Source organism: Camelus ferus, chromosome 9 (assembly GCF_009834535.1).
Source record: "Camelus ferus isolate YT-003-E chromosome 9, BCGSAC_Cfer_1.0, whole genome shotgun sequence".
In the NCBI taxonomy this organism is placed as follows: Eukaryota; Metazoa; Chordata; class Mammalia; order Artiodactyla; family Camelidae; genus Camelus; species Camelus ferus.
In genome coordinates this window covers 71,547,069-71,572,606 of record NC_045704.1, presented here as the reverse complement: position 1 = coordinate 71,572,606, position 25,538 = coordinate 71,547,069, and the positions used below count along the sequence as shown (strand labels likewise).

The window sequence follows — 25,538 nt, the reverse complement described above, 5'->3', positions numbered from 1 at the left end:
AATTAATGTCTGTGCCTTCCTTCACAGTGAAGTATACAAATGTCAGTATTTATCAATGATAGGATATTTAAGATGATATTCATTGGTTTTTCTAATTAAATGCACGTGCACGCGTGCGCACGCACACACACATGCACACACAGACTTCCAAGAAATCTAGATCAGACTGGAGCTTAAGGTACTTTCCAACACAACCACATTTTATAAACAAACATCTAAGCAAGAATGAGGTAAGAGAATGATGTTACCTCTTTTAGTCCAAAGCCTACAGCCTATTAAGCACCATGCAGAAAAACCACAGGGATCCTTCACTACAAGGAAACTCCTAAATTCAAATCTGAATTCTTGAAACTGATACATTTAGGTATTAATATTCACATTACTACGGAATCCTTCAGTCTACAAAAGATTCACCAGATTTCTTTGGAATGGCTAACTCTCTTCATGCATTTAAAATATAATTTGAAAAAAAAAAATCAAAGTTTCCTATGAAGTAAGTAACAGCATTAAAACTGAAAAAAAAAATAAAAAGTGAATAAAGTATAATTTGGCTTGAAAACATGAGTTTCTACAACTTCTAAGAAACACGTCTGTGCCAGTAAAGCATGCCTCTGTTGTAACAGTCACAGATATATTTTCTAGTCCAAAAACTGAAAAACATTTGGCCTTTTTACCACCAAAATAGACAGTAAGACAGAAAAGACAGACCTTCAGGTTGACAGTTATAGGACTGATTCCTTTTATCGATACATGTTTTTAAGACATGGATAAACAGCTTTTAAGCACAATTCAACATTCATTAAAACGTTTTCTAAGCCTTTATTACGTAGCAAAGACTGTAACTTGGTGTCACACATAAAATAATAAAAAGCAGTTCCTCTGTGCTCTGAAGGAGTCTGAAAACAAGGGACAACTAACACTAATAACAGCAGTGAACACACGTGTGCCACGGACTCTGTGCCAGGCGCTCCTCTGTTACACACAGCTCACTGCATCTTCAGAGCATCGCTCTGAGGCAGGTGTGGTATCATCTCCATTCAACCCACTGCTCTAGACTGAATGTTGGTGTCCCCACGAAACTCAGATGTTGAAACCGAATCTCCAATGTGACGGTATTAGGAAATGGGCCATCTGGGAGGTGATTAGGTCATGAAGATGGAGCCCTTATGAATGGGATTAGCAATCTTATAAAAGAGAGAGCTCCGTCTGTGAGGACGCGGAAGAATGTGGACACCTCTGAACCAGGAAGAGGGCCATCCATCACCAGACACCAAATCTGCCAGTGCCTTGATCTGGGACTTCCCAGCCTCCAAAACACTGAGAAATAAATGTCTGTTTAAGCCACACAGTCTATGGCATTTTGTTAGGGCAGCCAAACTAAGACACCCGTTAAAGAAAAAGTTGCATTAAACTTTAAGTGCTGTAATACAAGTACATAAGAGGTTAACCATGGCACAAAGACTATTTTAAAAATGACGATAGAGGGAACTATATTCAATATCCTGTAATAAACCATAATGGAAAAAATATGAAAAATAATACATAAAAATAAAAATAAAAAATAAATATCATTCCTCAGACCAAAAAAAATCATCAGAGAGATCATTTTTGCCATAAAATTAGCAAATTTTTAAAAAATTATTATTTCCAATGTGTCAAGAAACTTCAGAGCCTCACATAATGCTGGTAGGAGTGTAAATTTATAAACATTTCTGAAGGGCAATTTGTAAAGAAATAAAAACTCTTAAAAACCTATGTGCACTTCGTCAGAGTAATTCAATTTCTGGGAATTTTTCCTATGAGGAAATCAGAAACATGCAAGATGAATGTATAAGTATATTAACTTTTTAACATTAGCTGCATCTGCAAAAGAATTGGAGACAACTTATGTGATCACCAATTAAAGTGTGTCACACATTCTATGAAAAATAAATAAAAATAAAGACAGAACTACAAAGCCTTTTTTATTCATGAAGAAGCTGCCTTCTTTGTATTGCCTTACTTTAAAACAATAAAACAGTGTTGACAGTATAGCTGTATTACGTAAACCCAAATATGCTATAGTGACTGGCACTTTATGAGCTTAAAGCAAAGTCAATATTTGAGGTATCTGGTTTAAATTAAGTGTCCATGCCATTTGGCTTTAAATAATAACCTCTAGATTATAACTTTAGATTTGCTCTTGAGAGAGACAGTGTGGTAGAGGCAAAGAGGCGTGTTCCCTGTAGACGATGGCTTTACCTCTAAATGTAGAAAACATTTAGGGGACGCCTCCCACAGCCCAGCCCAGTGAACACCCCTGCTGACGCAATCACAGAGAGCAAGAATTCAGTGCATGTTCGCAGGCATCATTCCAGTATGCAAGACGTTAAGATTTGAGGCCATCAGCACATACGTGGTTGTTGAAACTTGGAGACTATCCCCTCATTCATGGAGAATGTGTCCCACCAGAAATCACAGGACCCTAGAGACCAGCAGCATTTCGGGTGGGCAAAGGACGAGAGAGGACTTGCAAGGGAGCCAGAGACACACGGCCAGAGATGGCAGGAGGAGAAAAGCAGGAGACAGAACTGAAGAAGTGAGGGGAAGAAAGTGAGTTTCTAGAATTCGAGAGCGGTCACGGAGCAAATCAAGCAGGAAGAAGACGGAGCACAGCCATGTGGTTTCTCTGACTCCTGTAAGAGCATCAGCAGCTTCACCTGAGTTGCAAAAGTAAAGACCAGATCATAACTGGCCTTTGGCTGGCTGAATTAAAACAGAGTCAAGATTGCTCTCTTAAGAAGTTTGGAGGTAAAAGAAGGGTCAGAGGCCAAACAAAAATTAAAGAGGAAGAAAAAAAAAAACATGCTAAGTATCTTAGACCTCAAAACATTTTATAGATGGAACCCACATAATCTATGAACCAGCAATGGGGGCAGCGCATCAGCAGACGTGGGAACACTGGGTCCCTCCACTTTGGCGGTGTCCAGGAAGGAATCCTGCTTCCTTAACCTCGTGTGCTTGGAGAGGTATAATCAACACTACAGGATGGCTCCAGGGAAATGCTTCTAATACTTCTCTGAATAGTCAAATCCCCGTGGGAGGCACACCTCCCTGGTTCCTCCAGGTGTGAGGACAAGCCCGCACACCTGCCTTCTGGAGCTTGCTTGACCCCGGCCCTCTGGCAGGAATTCACATTTTCCCAGTCCCATAATCCATGAACAAGTAGCAGGCAGATCAGGCAGCATCCAGAGTACACTCTGGTTTGCTGTACAAATTCTAATCCAAAGCAGAGCCTTGAAACATCACACCTCAGATGTTCCACAATCATTCCTGCTGCTGACCTGAGGTGACAAACTGAGAGATGAGAGGCCTGACAAACCTTACTAGTTCTCACGGTACGCACAAAAGGGCAACGTCGGCAGTCTGCACCACCAGATCGGTTCGACGATTTACTCATTAACTGCAATGAAGGATGACACAGTCAACCTGGGGACAGTCTCTGTTCATATACTCAACTAATCAACATCACGCGCAAGCCCTGGTTGAAGATTACAATCTCTAGCAATCTGTGTTGCAAATGACTGGTTTAAAAATTTTAAAAACCAACTCATTCTTGCAGCATAGATTGGCTGGTAATCAAAGAAAGAAACATCATCTCAAGAAGTTGTCCACCTTAGTCAATAAATTTCCCCCCGGGAGTGTTACTGCAAAATCAGAACGGATTCTTAATTAATATGTATGGTCGCTTTCCACTGAAAAGTAGTTACTTTTAACAAATTAGATAAATATCTTGAAACGTGCTCTGCTTCTGTTTTTAGAATTCATTCACTCTTTATTCATTAGTTCTTTCATTCTACAAACATTTAACGACTGCCCACTCTGAGTACACTGTGCTCCGGGGTTACTTACTGATACAGAGACGAGTAAGACAGGGTTTTGACCTCAGTGCCTGGGGTGCAGGGAAGACACAGGTGTGTAAACAGTGTCACACCCGCTGTGTGAGAAGAGCTCCCACTGAGCTAAGAATGAGTTAGCAGAGGAGAAAGGATCACAGGGAGGAGGCGGGGACAAGGGCAGTGCAATGGCACAAATGCAGAAGCACTGCCCCCTGGGAGCCTGCGGGGACGTGGGGAGGAGGAGGGAAGGGACAAGGACGGAGTATGGAAGGGGCGAGCCCATGTCCAGAGGGCCTTTCGTGCCACATTCAGGAGTCTGCATTTCCTCCACACTCTCAGGCAGGGCGGAGCCCATAAAGGACTTCACGCAGGGGAGTGATACAATCAGACTGAATTTCTAAAACACAGACTCTGAGAGTGATGTGAGGACTTGATGGAAGAGGCCCAAGGTTCAAGAAAGAGTCAGTCCCAAGCATCCAGAACCCACCAACACGTTCTCACAAATAGTTCCCGATGGGCTACAAGGCGATGTGGCCAAGATAATGCGAAATTAGCTCATAGAATAGCAGTGCTCTTTTCTCAGAAGAGCAGCCTTCAGGTGAAGACAGCAACAGTGATGATTTATGAGTTGCTAGGATGTCTCAGGAGCAAAAGTTTCCACATTCAGCCTGTTATAGATCAGCACGAAATTCCGTGTAGACGATGTCATAGCCTACAGACAGAAGCCAGTGGGAAGGGTCAGACGGGATAACGTCTGCAGAATGAGGCACAAGAACGCCGGGAATCTAGGACAGCAGGTGATAAGAACAAAGGCTTAAGAACCCCACATCTGAAGAGGGAAAATTACAGAAAGCCTCCTGAAAAAAAAAATTGGCCTACCAAATATACCAAGCAAACAAGAAGTACTTAATAAATGTTCAGTAAATTAACTGAATTGTAAATAAGTTCATTTGTGTCTTGACACAACAAACTATGGTTACTAGGGGAAAAGGAGGGTACGGAGGGATAAATTGGGAGTTAGGGATTTGCAGATACTAACTACTATATATAAAATAGACAAACAACAAAGTCCTATTGTATAGCACAGAGAACTATATTAGATACCTTATAGTCTATAATGAAAAAGAATATGAAAAGGAATAAATATATATGTGTATAACTGAATCACTGTACACCAGAAGTTAACACAACATTGTAAACAGAATATACTTCAATAAAAAAAGAAGTCCAAAAAAATAAAAACAAAAAAATAAATTAACTGAAAAGTTACAATCTTGAGGCCATAAAGAGTGTGAAGCCGCTTCTTGGCTCTCACAGAACATGAGTTTACCTGGACCCTGTTATTTCTGTAGAACAAAGTGTCCCAGTCGGTGTAAAAGAATGGAGTTCCCTGGGCAGGGACTGGGGCAGCCAGCGTGCCGGGGCAGTCGCCAAGAGCTGTGAGCTGTGAGCTGTGATCACAGGGTGCTGATCAAATATTATCACATTTTCCACGTGTGCCGTGACAGGAGGAACAAAAGGACGCCCTGTGCTGACTCTACTCTCAAACAGGCAGTAACCGGTCTGTCTGTCATCAGGCCTGCAGAAGCCAAGCACAGCTCCAACCATGTCCATCAAGTAACCTGCAGCACAGGAGGGCCCCAGGTTTGCCGGCGTGTAAAAGCACAGGGTCAAGTCAATAAGAACTCGATATTCCGGGAAATAGCCTCATACTGACAAAATTATTTCACAGAACGCTTTTTTTCTTAAAACAAAAAAAAAGGAGTGATTTATGGAGGAAAGAAAATAATGGTAGATATGAAATAGATCAAAGAAAGAAGTCAAAGTAATTTCTTAGCTTTTGAAGAAGATTTTACATGAACTTTAAGCTGCATCTGATCCCCAAAAGGGTATTTAAGACCACTCCTTGAAAATTGCACAGGCCAAATTCCAGATGGGGTAATACAGGCAAGTCTCACTGGCGAGGCTTCCCCAAACGCTGCCACGGAAGCTCTGGTTCTTCGCATTTCTCTCCCTCTCTCCTGCCCCCAGCTAGGAACAGGGCGCTGCTGTGAGCGCATCTGTGTACGGCCAACCTGCGGACATCGGCAAATGCGGAAGCCTTCCGGTAAACAGTAGTAAGTCCCTTTTTGTTCTGTTTGGGGGACAACCAAAATCAGGAACTCAAGGCCCAACTTCAAATTCTCTTTGATGAACAATGACTGCCCAACAGGAGCATCATTAATGATCGGTGGTGTTTAGACAAGGTCCTGCTTGGTCAGGATAGTTTCCTCAAAAAAGAATAGAAGTTGACTGACGGCAGACTCTGTGTACAGGCGCTACTTCAGGGTCTCACAGGCAGAACACTGTCCTGCAGTAGCGTGAACCGCGAAGCTTTACTACCAGAGAGGACACAGCTCCTCACACACCTACAGGTACGTAATTTGACTAAATACTCAGGCTGTTTCATCTTCATTGTTTCTCCCTAGGGGAAAAGGTCTGTTTTTATTTTTCAAATGAACTGATCGATGGTTAGATTTCAAAGGAGTGGCTGCTCTTAGTTCTCAAGCTCTTTGAGAACACTATAAAAAAAAACCTGTTGGGAAGGTCTGATTCTTAGCAGAAGCTTTTAGCCCATCTTGCAGTGACTTTACTGGACCTTCACAGCACAGCTCCCAGAAGTATCTGTTTGATCAGGGCAACGATGAAGAATGTACAGTTCCACAGCAGCTTGGCAAAAGATCTGATTTCATATTTGAGAAGATACTTTTGTTTATCAATAATTAATACAATGGACTACATATAAGTCACGTGAAAATAAAGCAAGACCCTGAGATACTGAAGCCTTCTAAATAGAACAGAGCCTTGAAGTTAACTCCTATGTGAACAATTAGATCACCTGAAGCAATGAGATGCAATCTGCTCTGCTCATCCTAGGCTTCATGTCCTTCTGAGGGGCTAGGATAGCTCATCGGCCAGCCTGATCTTGCAGAATCTGCCCTCTAGCTATGTATGACTACCAAACACCAGAAATGTGGCCAGGCCAACCTGAGATGTGCTGCAGTGTAAACTACACACTGGGTTTCAAAGGTTTAGTTCAAAATTAGACATATAAAATACCTCATTAATAATGTTTATATTGATAACATGTTGAAGGAATATTTTTGGTATACTGCATTAAATAAAATATATAATCAAAATTAATTTCATCATTTCTTTTTACTGTATCTAAATGTGGCTATTAGAATATTTTAAATATGTATTATATGTTATCTATATAAAATATAGATAATTTTATATATTTATAAAGTGTATATATATCTATATGATTCTTATTGTATTTCTATTGGACAGCACTGCTCTAGACCCCATGAATTGCAGGAAAAAGATGGATATACTCTTTTGCAGAGTTTTTCCTGTGTTCTGCCACCCTTGTCATTAACAGCATTTAAGCAGCATTCTTATCATGATTCCCTTTTAATCTCACATAGAGATGGAGCTTCATTAATTTAGGCTTTTTCTTGAGTCATATTATGTATTAAATGTGGTTAAGTCAAGAAGTGCCTTTGAAAAAGCTTAAACGTGACCATCGCCTTATCATCTAAGCCTTACATTACCCCAATCTGCTACCAATGATAACATTTTATTTGGAAACTACAAACTTCGTTGGAATACTGACTTTGTTGGAGCTAATGAAATATGTGAACTGAGCTACTCCACCAGTCCACCAAATGTCCAGACTCAGCAAAGCAGAGCAAAGTGGGAGAAGTTCTGACAAGACATGACAGATTGTTGGGAAGAGAACTCCGTTACTTAACCATTTATTCTCTCTAAGCAGCATTTAGGAAATGCCTGCTACATGCTGATCACACTTCTATTTGTGAGTTTCTATTTCATAGGCGTTGTGAGAGAATGGATGTATCATTCTCAAAAGGAAGTCATTCGACAGAAAGCTTTTCAAAGGTTCACCAACTGCCTCCTCTCCTCCCATGACCTGTCTTGTTGTTATTGTTGGTGTTTATGCAGGTTAAGGTGTGACCACATTTCTACTAGATTTTGGGTTGGCTGGTTGGTTCGCAAGAATAGAACTGTGCTATGTTTCAGATTTTTCAATAGCTTTTTCAACGAACTCTCAACATCACTATCAAAGTTTTTTGAAAGATGAAGGAGAAATAAGACAGCAATGGTTTTCTCTCTTTACTGAGGCTTACGATCCTTCTTCTCCCTCTCTGACCTCCAACCCAATCTCACCTTTAATTGAAATGGCTTTAGTGTTTTGTCATATATTTTTCTCTAGGACAGAGATTCAGGTTTTGGGGGGACCTAAAACTTATCTAATTTGGAGGCCCATTTTAAGAAAAGAATACAAAATGATGAACTGAAAAAAGGTTCCCATGGAAGTGGGGGAGGTCTCTAAAATTCACACTTCATTAGCTTTGCAGGAAATTGCCTTTGCACAGATAATACAGACACACGTATATACGCATGGGCAGAGAGGGAGCTTGTTATTGTTTGTTTAAATAAGGGGGCTTCTATTATAAACACTCTTCTGTATCACCTTTCTTCTCATCAATATATAATAGAAATCATTCCAAGACAAGTGGTATAGCTCAAATCAATTTTTTTAAATAAGTACATTGTATTCCATGCTATATATGTACTACAGGTTATTTATTCAAACTTCCCCCTTATAAGTACATCATCTTTTTGTTTCTAGCTTTTTTTAAGGGGGGTGGTGGCAGAATTTTTTTCTTTTGACACTACTAAAAATGCCACAATAGCTATGCTTTGATAGTTTAAAAGGAAGAAGGAGAAATTATGTTGAGTTTTTTTCAATAAATTATACTAAATGTATTCATTTTGGGAGAAGTGGCAGTTTTACGATGTGAAATCTTTCTATCCAAGAACACAGTACAGAGTTTCCATTTAGTCACGCCCCACTCACAAGGACTTTAAAATCTAAGACGGAAAATAAAGCTTGCACGCAAATGGCCAAGATGTAAGAAAAATGGAAGGCACAAATTGTGACACGTGGAACTGAGGAGGAGAGAATCCTGTGGAGAGTGAGAGGTGATCTGTGTAGGGTTTCACACACCCGAGTGGAGGAGGGCAATGTCAAAGGAGACAGGCACCTGGGAGAAAGAGCTCGGCCCGGGCACAGGGACACTCAAGCAACAGCAAGGCAGCGGCCGGGCGGGGCTGGAATGCAGAGCGCGAACAGGGAAGAAACAGGAGACAGGCTGGCAAGGTGCGCTGGGGCTCCTCCAAAGCTAAGAATGCCAGGACACAGGCGTTCATCCTCATTTCAGCCAATGGGGCAATAGCAGGGGCAGCCAGTCTGGAGCCAAGACGAGACCAGACACGAGTTCTGTTTTAAGATCACTCATTCAAGCGCATGAAAGACCAAGAGGAGAAGGGCCAGGGCTCGTTAGCGAGCGGTCGTAACAGTCCACGGGAGGGGATACGCGACCCGAGCTAAGGCAAGGAAGGGAGAACAGAAAGGAAGAGAGATGAAGCACACCCTGCAGACCAGCAACAGGAGCTCAAATCTCACTAGATTAGGGGGAAAAAGACACGTTTCTAGTCTTGAGCTAGGGTGATTGTAGAATGGTGATGACATTGACACAGACAAGCAAAGCAGAAGCCTTTGTCGTGATGAAAGATGATGAGTTCCTTCTCCGACGTGTTAAGTTTGACATGTCAGCAGGATATCCAAATAGACACATCCCGAACTTTGAGCCCAGAATATGAGGGCTACTCCCGTCTCGCTAAGGAGAGTGATAAATGTTACTGCTCCTCTGGAGAACCCCAACAGATGAGCCCACTTTCACAGAAGGGTCAGCGTCCTCAGAGTCCACAGGCATCTCATCTTTCAAGAAAAGTTAATGACTCCCAGGCTTCTCCTCCACGACTCCGGAAGTGCTCTGCAACACCTCCTTCTAGACAGTGTAACCTGGACAGCCTCTGCCCAAACTCTGCCTCGCTGAGCAGGCAAGACCTTGCTCGAAAGCTCTGGAACCACGCCGTGGGAAGAAATTCAGCCAACACTAAGAACTGAGTAAATTCAGCCATATTTCAAAGCAAAATATATGCAGTCAAAAATATTATAAGGCACAAACCTGACTTTATTTTAACCAAGACCTAAAATTTAAAATAGAAGTAACATGATTTCACTACCAACCTATACTTTTAAATCATTTTTTCTTATAAACTAAACATGCAAGGTAATTGTCAATAAAAGTTTGATGATATGGAGATATATGGCATTTTCCTAAACTAAAATTTTGATGACTCCGGGTTCAAAGGCAATAGCCAAAGCTAAAAGGATGAAACCGACAATTATAGAAAACTGCAGAATGTTTTATTTAGCATCCAATCAATTTCCAACACCTGAATGCTAGGGGGAAAAAGAACAATTTAATCAACATGAAATATATCTTGCAAAGAATTAAAATGTACAAACCTCATAATGTTCATATTCATCCACATCAAATGTCTCAAAGTCAAAAAATCCATGCTGTAATCCCTGAAAGCAGAATTTGAATTAGTTTTTCCATGTGGCATTGATAAAGGCGTCTAGCTGTTCCTGGAATTCCTGCTCCCAAATGATTCTGACTGATCTGAAGGTGAAACCTTGGATTTGTAATATATCTAGAAGTCATCTAACAGTTGCAATTTTGCTTTGAGACTGTGTTACAAGTGGGACTAAACACTTAGAAAAATATGCAAGTATGTCCCACAAAATATCCCTCTTGAGTTCTAATATATATTTGTTTTTGTATGTAAAATTATTTAGGTATATAAAATGGAACACACTAGCAGATGCATTGATAAAACTTACTGGGAACTATGCAATTAAGTCATACCTAACTATGGCAGAATATGTAATAGCGATTAACTTTTCAAATAAGAGAAGAAAAATCAATTATTCTTAGGTTTTATCCTCCTTTTATCATTAATGAGATATTTAGTAAAAAGGGCATTTTTACTTAATAGGCCCTTATTTGTTCCTAAAACTCTTATGCTGAGAGAACTTGTTTTATGGTGATAATTCCTGACAAAGTAAAAATGTACTTGACTACTTTTACAATTTAGAAGGAAGAACTGATCTTGTTAACAACACAAAGAAAAATTTCATACTCCTTTCTTTTTTATAACCAGTGACTTAGAACTTTAAAAAAAAAATCTGGCTTGCTCAGATAAAATATCTTGAAGAGGACAGAGTCTTTTTTATTAAGTCATGAAGCGATACAGATTCCATTAGAATTCAAAACCACAGTTACTTTTAAAAGTTATATAATCAAGTCATTAAAAATAGAAGAAACTATTAAGCCAAGTTTAGTACATCTGTCTCTGAAAATACTTTAGAGACTAATGTTTTCAAAATACAGGACACGGACCACCTGCACCGAAGGTAATTCATATTTAAAATACAGTTCCCTCGGCCCTACCCCAGAACTAGGAAACCAGATTCTTTGCGGGTAGGATCATCATTTTTAACATGTCTTCCTACTGTGATTCTTAGAAATACTAAATTCTGACAACACTGGTTTAGACAGGATAAGCAGAACAGTCTATTTAAATTATTTCACCTTTAAACAAAGCAACTTACTTCACCCATATGCATCATTCTAGAGAAAACAATGAAAAAATATACCCTGAACTACCACTTTCCTGCCTCTTTCTTTAAAGTGTGTTGTTTGTGTATGCCTCTGTGTGTAGTTCACACATATATAACCTTCCTTCTTAGGACGTATGGTACTTGTGTTCACAAAATCAGCCCAGCACACAGTGCTTTATGTAAGAGTGTACAGAGGGGCAATGTGTCCCAGCTGCTTAAAGACATGTTCAACAGTCTGTCAGATCCTCTAAAATCCCATCTACATTTGGGTAAGATAAACCCCAACGTTTGATGACACAAGAAATTTACAGAAAACCGTATTCATGAACAAAGTCACACCTTTCCAGTGCAACAGGAAGGATTTCATAAATGTCTACATCAAGTTACCAGTTGCCATAATAACAGGCAGGGATATTGCAATGCAAACTCCTTCTGAATCTCATAAGTGTTATAAAAGGAACAGCCTGTTCCAGATGGCAGCACAGGCAAAATAACACTAACAGTAACAATAAACAAATAACTCTTCCCACCTCGGTCGTATTTTTAAATGCTATAATTGTGGATTATATACTGTCATATTTCCATAAAGATTCTTAACTGATGCTACTGGACGTGTGGGCTGGTGATATTATTTGCAAGAGGGGATGGGCTAGATTATCTTGATAGTTTTTAAGCAAAAACAAAAACATGTGATAGTGATTTTAAAGTTTTACAGAGCTTTAGTTCATTTTAAAATGAAATATCAAAGTCAAAAACATACACATAAAACAAGTAGCATGTTTATCCTACCAATTTTCTCAACTTAAAAAAAACAGGAAAAAGTCAATTTTATATTACATCAGAGAAAAGAAACCGGAACAAGTCTCACTGCTGATACTACGTTTACAGTCCAGGATGACCCCTGCCCGTGGGTTATGTGCACTTACATCCCCGACTGATAAATCATGGCTATATGCTCGAGACCGAATGATGTACTTTGAACCTTCATGAGAATTCACAGTACAGCATGCATGACTTCTCCAAATGTAAATCAATGTTTCTAACACATGTTCCAAAGTTCTCAAAAATCTTTAAGGTTAACTTCTCCATAGTACCTATAAATAACTAAATAACTATGACTCTAAACCTTACAGTGCATCAAATCACCTGGAGGGACTGTGCCAACACAGACTGCAGGGCACCACTCCCAGCATTTATGGTTCAGTCTGTCTCAGATAAGGTCTGAGAATTTGCACCTGCCACAGCTTCCCACACTTTGACAACCACTGACTTACGACATACCCAGACATGATATTAGAAAGAACTCCAGCTTAATATGGAAATCCCAGTTGGAATGAGCCCTCCCAGTAACTCCCTGCGGCCCTGAGAGTGACTTAATCTCTCCAGGGCTGTTTCCTCATCTGTAAAAATGAGATAGTAACATCTGGCCTACTCACTACTTCATGGGCAAGTAATACTAGCCAATTAGAAAAACAGATGGAAATGTTCTCCACGCTAACAGAGAAGCTGTGGCTTAGATAACTTCCTGTCTCTCCCACACCGAGATCTAGCTTGATAATGAAGCTGAGCAGGTGACAAAGCAAGGTCACGGGCACGCAGCAGACAGAAGCGTAACACAGATAGTGTATGTGAGAAAGAGACCCCTCCGCTTCTCTAAGAAGGGTAACCCCCCCAAAAAAATCCCCCCTGATTTGCCCTGTGGTCTGTATTTCACAGATCAATCATTGGTCAAGAAGTGGAAAGCTGCCTTCTTACTGCCTCCGCTCTCTTCTCTCCAACAACAAACAGCGATACTGACATCATTCCTCTCTCACATTGTCAAACTACCGTGTCAGCTACAGCAAGGAGGCTGTTATTACCTTTCTGATTCCCTGCAAGCAGTCGAGGATGGTGAGATTGTAAGTGCAGTTTCCAAAGGAAGCATCCCTACAAACACACAAAACAACATCACATTAACAACATGCATTTATTACATTCAAGTGATAAAACACCAGAGTCCCGTGGAGACAGGCTTGCTTGGCTTCACAGACGTCAACGTGGTTACCTTATGTTACGCATCAGGTCCTATTGGTTAACTGCTCCTACGGTTTAACGGAAGCACTTCTGAAATTGCACTAATCCAACAGGCTGAGTTCATGAGAAAGGAGATTTAAGAGCCTGAGCTCCGGCGTCGGGCTGCCTTCAGATTCCAACTCTGCCACGTACTGGCTGAGACTCCGGCAAGAGTTGTTTTACCTCTTGGTCTCAGTCTTGGTTTCCTAATCTGTGAAGTGAAGTTCCTGACAGTAGCTGCCATTCATAGTGTTGTTGTCAAATTACATTAAAAACTATGAAGTCCTTCATACAGTGCCTAGCATAAAGGAAGTGCTGGATAAATATTATGACTGTTCTTCTTATTATTAATAGTGGCTGTTTCATTAAGTGAAATGTACATGAAAATGAGAGGAATTCAGACAGAGGAACAATCACCTGTCAGGAACACAGCAAATACAAGTGTAAAAATTTAAGGGGGACAATGTATGCAGGTCAGCAGAACCTGGCAATTATTTTCATGGATTAAATGCTACAACTGCCATTTCCCACTCCTTCCCCCCCCCCAAAAAAATGCTATGGAAAATGTGGTCATGCTTCCAGACAATCTCCTCTCAGGATCCAGGAGAGTTTCTAATGCACCATGAAGTGTTCTATCAAAGGAGAGGAGACCTACTACACCAAAAATTGAGTGCTTCATCCTTTATTTAAGGTTTTAGAGCAACTTAGCAGGCCTGCTTTAGGCAACATAAAACTCAAGTATCAAGTTCAGGTCAGTTAGCAAGAACTGGCACTGGAGCTTTAACACTAGCGATGTTCTGAGGTGTCCAAGGCAAGAAACTTGACCTCAAGGTTTTCAGTCGCTCTGCCCAGCCCCCACTGCTGACCTGAAGGAACTGTCAGGCACCTGCCAATCACAAAGTCAAATGCACTACACAAAGTCGGTCCAAGGTCGGGGGAGGGGCGGGTGGTGCACAAAAAATGGCCCATAGGGAGAAAATTACCCTTAAGGGCTTAAATACATAATTAACATAAAACCGAGTCTTGTATCACAACCATCCGAGGTAACTTCAACCTAGGGCTGCTGAGCCTCAAACTGAAATGCAACATCAACATCACTGGGTTTTAGCATCCTGATGACCTAGTTTAAAAATAGTAAGTTAGCAAAGCCACTTAACAGAAATGTTTAAGTTCTGAAACTTCAGCTAACCTCTGTTAAGGAAGGGTTATTCTAGATATTAAAGCCTGATTTCAAGAGTCCTTTTTTTAAAATATCATCTGAACTCATGGGTCAGTGAAAAATAGTCTCCTTTTCAAATATCTTGCAAAAATATAAACCATATATCAAGAAGCAAATTTTAATGGACTAAACCAGAGAAAAGAGTAGCTGGGGATCTAAGACAAAATACCAGTTTATATAAATAACCACACATTCCTTTTTAGGAACTTGTCTCCTTGGGACAAGGGTTCAGAATCTTCAGTGTGCCGTGGACCCCTTCAGCAATCTGATGAAGGCTGTGAACCCCTTTTCTCAGAATAATGTTTTTAAATGCATCAAATGAAACACATAGAAATAATAGAAGGCTAATGCAATTAAATGCAAAGTTATCAAAATATAAAAAACAAATTTATAATACCATAAATGCACTTTTTATTTATATATAATAAGACCTGGTAGCAGGTCTGATAACAACTACAATTTTAAAGAAGGAATGAATATAAAAATCTTAAGATATATGCAACCACTATAATGGTACATAAAAATGTCTGTAATTTCTATTGTGAAAAAGTCATTTCCATCCTAATACAACTATAGTTTCTTTCCAATGTTTATAATTGAATGTAAATTTATAAGTTATAAGGTGAGTGAAAATAAAGACATATTTTCTCATCATCTAAATTCACTGATTCTCTGAGTTCGCTCCACAGACTCAAGCTTAAAAACTATAGTTTTGATAAACAAAAGAAAAATTTAGGGAAAAAAAGCTTCTCTGTATTTAAAAAGAGTAAAGGAAATGATAATAATTGGAAGCGTTCCTTATTTCCTCACGTGTGTCTTCCTACCAAGGCTCAGCTAAACGAATTCACACAGACAAGTTACGAGAAAAGCTCCAGACCCAGTCTTTGCTGCTGTCTGCAAAGCAGGTGAGATGAGCACAGCCACAATTTTTACAAACTGAGTGCTTCAGCCTGTAAGTTTTTAGAGCAACTTAGTTTTAGAGAGCTCTGGTGACCTGGTGGTCAAATGCGCAGGCCTGAGGGTAAAGGGAGACTTAACACACCGTCTGACACAATCAGGACACAAAGCAGTCACAGCAAGCTAAAAAGACAGGTGGAAGTTCACAGACTGAGGTACAATAAGGGGTAAAATAAAATTAAGTCACCTCCTCCAGACTGGGGAAAGTCGATGACATAGCTTTTCTGAACACCTACTATGCTGGGTAATTTAGATGCCTTCATACATGTAATCCTTGTGACAGCCACGTGAAGCCAAATAGGTTCCCCAAACCTGCTCCCATAACTGAGCAAGAGAGAAATGGTTTATTGGTGGCACCTGGCTCCTACACAGTCCAAGGAGAGTAACCATACAAGTGAAGGGACACAAAAACATGTTACATATTCTCTTGAGATAGAAGAGAAAGAGATAAAGGTGGCAGATTGAACTCATGGATCTATCAAAACCCCACTAAAAAGATTTTTAAGTTTTTTTTTTTTCATGAACTCCAACAAGGTCAGGGAGAATAAGGGAACAAACAATAGCAATAAAATTCTGAAAGCTGAAAATCAGATACATAACGATAATAAATTAGAGGACCGAGAAAACTGAATACTAAGGCGACAGTGGAAAAATCAGAGAATCGAGCCCACCAACACCAGAGAATTCTCCAAAGGCTCAGGAAGTGGCAGCACTGGCTTCTTCTAGAAGTGAGAATGAAGGAAATGACTATAGTAAGATTGAAAGTACATTTAAGAACCCGAGAGATCTTCCTCTAGAAAAGCAGTATTATCTCCCATTTTATAAATCAATCCTCCCTGTTGATTTTTCTCAACCACCCAATGGAGTTAGAACCATCAGAAAGCAAACGGTTAGGCCAGGAAGGCAGCAAGACACCAGCAAGACACCAAACGTTCAAGTTTGATTTGGGGAGATTGCTTCTGAGAGTATGTTTCACCTACATCGTTATATGAAATGGAGGGGAAGGTTAGGAAAACACCAGACTCTATTAATTCAAAAAATCCCGTCCTACTGTGAAATTACATCATCATTCAACACAATTGATGATTTCTTTCCTCTGCAAATCTCTCTCCCAGATCCTTCCCAATAGAACTGAAAATTTTCAGGTCCCTGCCATCTTTAAAAGAAAAAACATCCAAAACTTTCTTAACTCTACATCTCCCTTCCACCACCATCTTCACTTTGGCCTTCTCTTAAAACAAGACTAAAAAAATCATTCAATTTCCTGCCTCCGTTTTCTCTCCTCTCACCTCTTACTCTCCTCCTTTCTGTTTCCTCCCTCATCCATGCCATGAACATTTCTCACTAAGGTCACCAATGATCTCTATATTGCTAAGCCCAAGGGACTTTTTTTTTTTTTTTGAGATAAAATTCACTTTAGCCTTTCCAAAGCAAACAATTCAGTGCCTTTTTTAGTATATTCATAATGTGGTTTTTTAGTATAGTCACAATTCATACCACTAATTCCAAACCATTCTTACCACCCCAGAAACTCTGAACCCCATTTGTAATAATTTCTCATTCTCTCCCCTGACCCTCTCCACCCCTGGCGATCACTAATGTACTTTCTGTCTCTCTGGATTTGCTTACTCTAAGCCCAGGGAACATTCTGCATGCATCGTTTTATTTAATATGTCAGCAAGAAGTTAATTCCCTCCTTTGAATATTCTCTTCATTGCTCCTGGATTTTGTTTCTACTTCTCTAAAGACCACTCCTTCCTAATTTCCTAAAGTCACCCTTCACCTCCTAATTTTTAAAAGTGAGAGTTCCCCAAGGTTCAATTCCAGATTCTTGACTCTTCCCCCTCCATCTTCTCTCCCTAGAGCAAGGTTCTCAGACTTCAGTGTGCATCAGCATTGCCAGGACAGTCCCTTAAAACACAGAACACCGGGCCCCACCTGAGTTTCTGATTAAGTAGGTCTGGGGCAGGGCCTGAGAACCTGCATTTCTAACAAGTTTCCAGGTGGTATCAATGTTCTGCTAGGAGGGACATTTTGAGAACCACTGCCCTATGCAATCTCATCTACGTAAATCACCATCTATCTGCCCATGGCCCTCAAATTTCTCTCTCCAGCACAAACTCCTTAGAACTCCAAAGCCGTACAGCCAACCACATACGTGACATTTCCAACTGGGTGTCTTAAGGCCTCTCAAACTCACTGTGTCAGAAGAAACTCTTAAATCTGCCACCCACCCCAAAACAACAACAATAATAATCTGGTCCTCTCGCCCTTCCTAACTCAGTAGAAGACACAGCTTCCACAATCACTCAAGCTAGAATCCCGGAAGTCCCTGTCTCTCTCATTCTCCTTATCTGATCTGTCACTACGCCCCACTGCTTACCCTCGTAAACGTCTTGATTATATGTGGAATCTAAAAAAAAGGACACAAATGAACTTATTCACAAAACAGAAACAGACTCACAGACATAAAGAACAAAGTTATGGTTTCCAGGGAGTAAAAGGGGTGGGAAGGGGTAAACTGAGAATCTGGCATTCGCATCCCTTGGGGAGTGATGGACACGTTAGCTATCTCGATTGCCGTGGTAGTTTCATTGGTGTATATCTATCAAAATCCATCAAACTGTACATTTGAAATATGTGTGGTTTACTGTACAGGAACCACACCACAATAAAGGTGTTAAAAAAAAAAAGCCCCTCGGAGAAGTGACTTCTCCCCAGGTCCTCTGCCTCCCAGGTGGTACCTCTCTCACAGACTACAAGAGCCTTCCCACATCCGCATTCCCACATCCCACATCTAGCCTTTCTAATCAGTTTTCTTCACTGCAGCCAGAGCGCTGCCTTTAAAAGGCAAGTCTGATCCAGGCACCCTTACACTGTAACCTTTCACTGACTTCCCACAGCTCTCTCAAGGGAAGGCCCAAATCCTATCAGGGATACAAGGCCTGTGGTATCCGGCCCTGCCCGCCCCTCTAGCCTCCTCCTCCCTCCCTGCTCCCTCACCCTCTGTGCCCATCACATGCCCCTCCCTGAGCTCCTCAGGGGGGCACTCTGCTCACACCACAGAACCTCTGTTCCTCTATCACAATTTCTCGGATCACCTGGGCCTGGGTCAACCTACCCGCTCTTCCGCTCCCAGCTCAAAGACCACTTGTCTTGGGGGACAAACTGCCAACCCCACCCTGGCTAGACAGGTCCCCACCTTTTTTTCTCCACTGGACTCAACTACAGTTTGACATTGTATCCTGATGTGCTTATTTGACTCTCTGCCTCTCTCTCTAAAGTCATCCTGAAGGAGACAGATTCTCTATGTCGTTTACTCCCCATTGTCTCCTTAGTACCTAATATAGGGCCCAGCATGAAGTAGGTAGTCAATAAATGCCTGCGAATAAATGTTTACATTAAGTAAAGGAACTTAGCAGATCATCCCAAGAAAATGTTCAATAGCATCCTATGGCCACCTCTGTTAGCTCAACAGCCTAACACCTCGGTCCTCAGCAGCAAGAAAAGCTTTCTTGCACTAACCCCAAATCCCTTCTCTCCATTTAAGGTCGTCTCCTTCTGTTCTCTTTGCCAAAGAGTAGTAATTGAATAAAGCTAAAGGCAGTAACATTCGAAAGTGGTTTTCCTTTGTCAAGTGGTATTAAACACACTTTTATTTTAACCCAGACACTTTAGAGAGGCTGCACAGAGCTTTTAGGAGTTAAAACACTATCCCAATGTGCTACAAAGTTTTATACTCTCACAGTTTTTATTGCAGTTATGGTTCCTAATTGTTTACTTAACTCCTGCTTTGCTCTTTCATTCATCCATGCATTCATTTATATTTATTGAGTCAAATAGTTACTGAGTTGAATAAGAGGACATGCATTTTTCCACCTGCCTCACAAAGGACCACTGAAATCCCACAGACATCAACTGAGGGCAAAGTCTGCCCCTCCTGTGCTGCCTGGGAAAACTAGAGCTCTCGTCCTGATCTATCGTGATAGTTTTATCATGTACTGCATTACTCTCTCAAACAGGTGAACACAAGGCTGCTCTTCGTTCAGGACATAAGGTAATACCCCCAAAGACCCAGGGGTTTCTAATCATTCACCTCCGCTAAAGAATAAATCATGTGTCTCTAACCACCAATACAGGCAGAAGACTAATGTTACAGCCAACCGCTGTCTAGAGACATCCAAATGCAGATTTAGCTCAACCGCACTGCTTGACCATCTAAATTCTATCCATCGCGGCAACTTGGTCCTTCTAAATGTGACTTCTGGCATAACAGTCAACTGAACCATAAAGCTGTTATCAAGTAGTTATAAAAACCACTGGCAGCCAGTAAATATTTGTTGAATAAAAACCTAAATGTATGAATATTTTAATAGATGAAGCAATTGGGATTTTTTTATTTTTATACTTTTGCACTTATTTTACAGAGAAGCAGTAGAAGAAAGATTAAAGAAAACTAGAATCACCATCCACAAACTGATTTATATTGTCCTAGTCTTTGTAGAAAGACTCTCAAGAGTCAATTGTTAGACATTCAAAAGTTTTGAGATCCCAAATCAGCATGGGTGGGAATATTTACATCACAGAAATCAGCAAGTGCTCTTTATTTACAGAGCCAGCTTACAACACACCACTCCTGGCAACCTACAAATCTAAGAAATCACTCAGAATGAAGCAACCTTGTAAATGCTAATAACAAGGAGATGAAAACAGAGATGAAAGAACATATTCACACAAAACAGCAAGAAAGCATTTCCGGTAATGACATTGTTTGAAATGAAGAAAAAATGAAGTTACAGTGTTTACAATGCACGGACTACATTAGAGAATAAAAAAGATCTATATCAGGTGGACGAGCAAATAATCCACACATCTTGATTCCAGGATGCTTTGTAAATTCTCCAGATGGCACGGAGTTAGGAGTATGCAAATATCTGCAGAGCAATGGGTTAGAAAGGATGTCAAAGGTCATCTAAGCACCCTTCCAAGCACTGAACTGAATCCCATCTATACAACCAGCACAAAATCGTGAACCTCCTAAGGTCAGGGAATGTGTCCTTTGTGTTGTATGCCCAGAGTCTAGCACAGTGTTGGGCTCATTACTGTGCTGTGGCTATAGAATGAATGAGTGAATGAATAAATGATCATTGCCAGGAGACCACTCAACATATGCCTGAACAACTCTAGTAGCTGGGAACTACTGCAATTTCAAAGTAAGAATTATATAAAACAGTCTTTAATCATTAACTCCATACAATAACAAAAGTGCAATCTAGACCATTGCTTTCTAATGGGAAATAAAACACAAGTCACAAAAGAGAGCCACATATGTAATTTTAATTTTTTATAATCATATTAAAATAAAGTAAAAAGAAATAAATGATATTAAATTTTAATATTTTGTTTAATCTAATAAATCTGAAATACTATATTATCATTTTCACATATAACCAACACAATTACAAACAAGATAGTTTTTTTCAAAATAAATCTTTGAAATCCAATGTGTATTTCAATCTCATAGTATACTTCAGTTTGGACTAAACAAATTTCAAGTGTTCAACAGCACATGGAGCTAGTAGTTACTGTACTAGACAGTTCAGCCTTGGACTAATTTGTACAGATACCTGGGAATTAGACAATATCCCACAATACTTTACACAATTATCCAAAGTACACCTGGCTTCCAGTCTCTGAACTCATCGACAAAATATACACTCAAGCTCCAGGGAAAAGAAAGAGTCAATTGTTTATATTACCTAGACCTCCAAAAATACATTTGATAAGAATCAGTGGGAAGAACAAAATTATCTCCCATTCATGAAAGAGCAAAATCGAACGGCTTCACAGGGAAGAGCCAAAAACTCAGCACGACCAGTATCTAACAAAAAACGGGACGCAGAATCTCCTGCTTTTCAGATTTAACATAAAGCTATTCACTAATCATTTTGCTCATCAAAAGAAACAGAGATATGTGAAAATTCGTTTCTAAGTCATAGCTGAAAAGGTCACATATAAAGCAGCAGAATAGCATCTGTCTAGAACTAGCAAGAACAGGCACCAGAAAAGCAGACCAGGGGCTGTTCTCTGGGCTCTGTATCAACCCCTGAGTGCTCCCCATGCTAATTTTGCTTTAAAGATAAAAATAATAGTAAACTGTCTTTGACTCCAGTATTGAAAATAAGAGCTTCATATATGAGGCATTCAAGAAAATAATTATGTTTGTTAATGTAAATGACTGCAAACTTACTCCAAAGCACATTTATTAACTAAGGCTGGCTACTGGAAAAGTACTATGTAGAGTACAAAAAAATTTGGCACTTACTCTTCTACAGAAAGTTTAGTACACTGATCTGAAACTATAAAAACAGGAATAACCAAAAAAAAAGGAGTCTGAGCCAGTTTTCACAACTCAAACCACTGAAGCACTGCCATATTCTTAAAAAAAGGAAAAAAAAAGATACAACTCACTTCCTTGTCTTAGCAGAGTGGCTCAGCAGAAGTGTGCTGGGCCCATAACTTACTTTCTCATGTGTATTTAGTGGGTCATAGAGAACTTGACAGTTGTTTCTGTCCTTAGATTCTGTATAGTGGTGCTTATTTACCACTTTAACAAGAAAACTTGATAGAGTCTGCTTTTCAGGGTGGTCCAAGTTACTCAGTATACCCCAGCTGTTGAGAATAGATCCAAGAGTTTGGACTGGATAAACCATCTATCTCCTTTATTTTCAAGACTCAGGAAATTGGCCCATCCTCACTATTCAAAACCAATGCAGATTCTTTCCCATTGTATCAAGCATCAAAAGCAAAGGTTTATTAAATATCCATGGAGGTAGAAATGACCCTAAAGATCAACACTGAGAAGCAGAGGTAGTCATCATAAAGAAAAGTTGAGAATGAAAGGAAAGCCTTAACAGAGAGTAAAATAAATTTTGTTTTCTATATTTTTGACACTCAGGATAAAAACATGGTAAAGATAATCTTCCCTTTGAAGTATGACGTTAATTGCTAAATAAACTTTGACAAAAATCACAGTTTCATATTTAAGTTTGGTAACAAACATATGGCTTAACATTTATGTAAAGAGATATATTTTATAACTGCATCTAACATCTACCAGCACATGTTTACATTGCTTTAGAAGAAGGCAGGCAGCCTAATGCCAAGTTCTAAGTGGTTGACCCTTCTGAGCCTTTGTTAAGAGACCTGCAAGTTCTGGCATGCCCAGATGAGATTTCCCATAAAGACTCAGCCACATTAAGACTCAGCAACAGGGCTATCACTAGGGGTCATCCCCCACACAAAACAAACCCATCCCTGAACACAAACAGTACGGGTTCCTTTAAATGGCAAATGACATTAAAGGATTGCCAGTGGGAGGTTTGTGGTCCTCTGTTAAGGAAGGTTTCTGGACTCGAGCCTGCTTGAAGAGAAAACTTGCTACTTCTGGTCCTATTAGATAAAACACCATTATTTGATAAGCCATCTCTTTCCAAGACTCTCAGGAAACAGCACAAAAACAGTTCCACAAATGGCAGTGTGTTATTCTAATCCCAAGAGATCTGTTTTATTCCATACAGGTGTGGATCAGGAAATGTGCCTTAAAAGTGTTTCGGAAAGCTAGTTCTGCTCCATGTCAGTAGAAACTGGGGGGGAATGGGGAGGCATTCAGGATGAAGTATTGCAGAAAATTCTGAGTTAAAGTTAAACAGATTAGTTTACTACTTAGAATCATTCAGAATCTTTAACATGGAAATGTGTTTTGTAAATCTAAATTTACTTGACCATTAAATCTTTTTTTTTTTTTTTTTGCCAGGGTAGTAGACCTCAGTAGTTCACAACCTTGGCAGCATATCAGAATCATGTAGGTAGTTTTTTAAAATCCCAAGACCCAGACTTCACCCCAAGCCAATTATATCAGAATTTCTTGGTGTAGAACCCAGGCATCAATATTTTTTAAAGCTTCCCAGACTTCTTTAAACCAAGTATGAGAATCAACATAACTTTGGGAAAAACTGACCTATAGGTCTCTTCTCCAAGCTAAAATAAAATAGCCACATTAGAACATGTTCCTGGATCTATCCAGGAAGAGAACTACCCAAAAAAGGAAAAGAAAAAAAACCCCACTAAACTAACAACTGGTGATAGGACATGCAACATTCAACCAGCTTTATTCCATTGGATGTCAGCTCAGGACCCTACCTCAACTTCACCTAAGCACCGAGTCATCATTTTTCATGTCATGCTCTCTATATTTGTCTTTGAAACTGGACCCTGGGATATTATTTATTGTCCATATAGTTTTATTCCTCATTTAATTTTATATATCATAGAAAAATTGGGTTTTAGCAGATTTATGAATCATCAATACTAAAAACAACTTACCAAAGTAATACATATGGACCAATAAACAAAGAAGTAAATGTACACTGAATTTAAAAGCACAAAATAGATTTAAAAGAAGAGTTGTACAGTTTAGATGGGTTACTTCTTCTGTGAGATGTAAGGAATTTTTCACACTGTTTTATAAACACCCAAAAATCCAGATTTGAAAACCACTGCCATTGACTGCCAAGAAAATAATCTAGAAATTCCACCAAGGGATGGTGGTCTTGTGGGACATTAAACAGGCTGCCATTAATATGACTTTGCAGAATGACTGGCCAACAGTATAGACTATAAATTTGGTGGTACACTGAAAGGAAGAAAACCTGAGAAGAATCACACCAGGCTGGCCAGTTCCAGCTCTGTGACTCTGACCCCTTGCTTGCTCCCTTGAAGGCACACTGCCACGCCAACACTAAAGATGGGTGGACTCGAAGAATTAAGATAGGTGAAAAGTACCATTTTCCTCTAGTTTTCGGCTGAAGTCACTCCTGATAAACACACTGGCTATCCTTAGTACAAATGAAAAGTACAGTTTCCAACACAACAACTTTATAATTGAATGGAACACCCTAAAACTGACCTGCAAACAGTAACATCACAACAAACACTCCTTGAGTGTCACCAAGCCAGGAATTCAACTGTCTCCAAGGTCTATTACATTTAGTGTAACCAAGGATAGGCAGTAAATGGGAGTGGGAGGTGGGGGGGTTGGGGGAAAGGAGTTAAAAGGTACAAAACTCCAGCTATAAGGTAAGTTAAGTACTGGGGATGTAAGGTACATGATGATTACAGTTAACACTACTGTATGGCATGTTTTAAGTTGCTAAGGAAATAGATCCTGGAAGTTTTCATTATAAGAAAAAAATTTTGTAACTAGATGAGGTGATAGATGTTAACTAACCTTATTGTGGTGATAATTTCACAACATATAAATGTCAAGTTATTATGCTGTACACCTTAAATTTATACAGTGTTGTATGTCAATTATATCTCATTAAAATTGAAAGAAAAAAGATAAGTAGTAAAGCTACCCAAATCTTTTTTCTTCAATTTGCTTTATATTTAGATAATTTTTAACCAGGTTAATAGAAAACTATAATTTAAAAGTTTTAAGATAGAATATGAAAATGAATATATGTATGTATACACAAGACTGGGACATTGTGCTGTACACCAGACATTGACACATTGTAACTGACTGTACTTCAATAAAGTAAATAAATAAATAATTTTTAAAAATAAAATTTTTAAGATAAATCCAAACAGAAAAACTCAATCATATAATCCTTTTGGTTATAATGATATACTTACCCTGCAAACATATCATATAGTATCCTCCCTAACCTATCATTACAAAAGACAACCTATGCCATACAAATAAAAAATTAAAGCACCTAAACCCAGCACCTGGATTGCTGTTCTCCATTCTTCACCCTAACGTGAA

General features: G+C 39.6%; 1 protein-coding gene across 5 annotated transcripts in view; it reads right to left on the bottom strand.

Moving 5' to 3' along the window:
- Nucleotides 1–25,538, bottom strand: part of CDC14A (cell division cycle 14A) — a 142,193-nt gene that overhangs the window by 59,676 nt on the left and 56,979 nt on the right. For all 5 annotated transcript variants that reach the window (XM_032487199.1, XM_032487196.1, XM_032487198.1 and 2 more), the window contains 2 exons: nt 13,338–13,404; nt 10,321–10,383 (listed from right to left, as the gene is read on the bottom strand). In XM_032487199.1, coding sequence (XP_032343090.1) covers nt 10,321–10,383; nt 13,338–13,404 — 130 coding nt within the window. The remainder of the gene's footprint in view (nt 1–10,320; nt 10,384–13,337; nt 13,405–25,538) is intronic.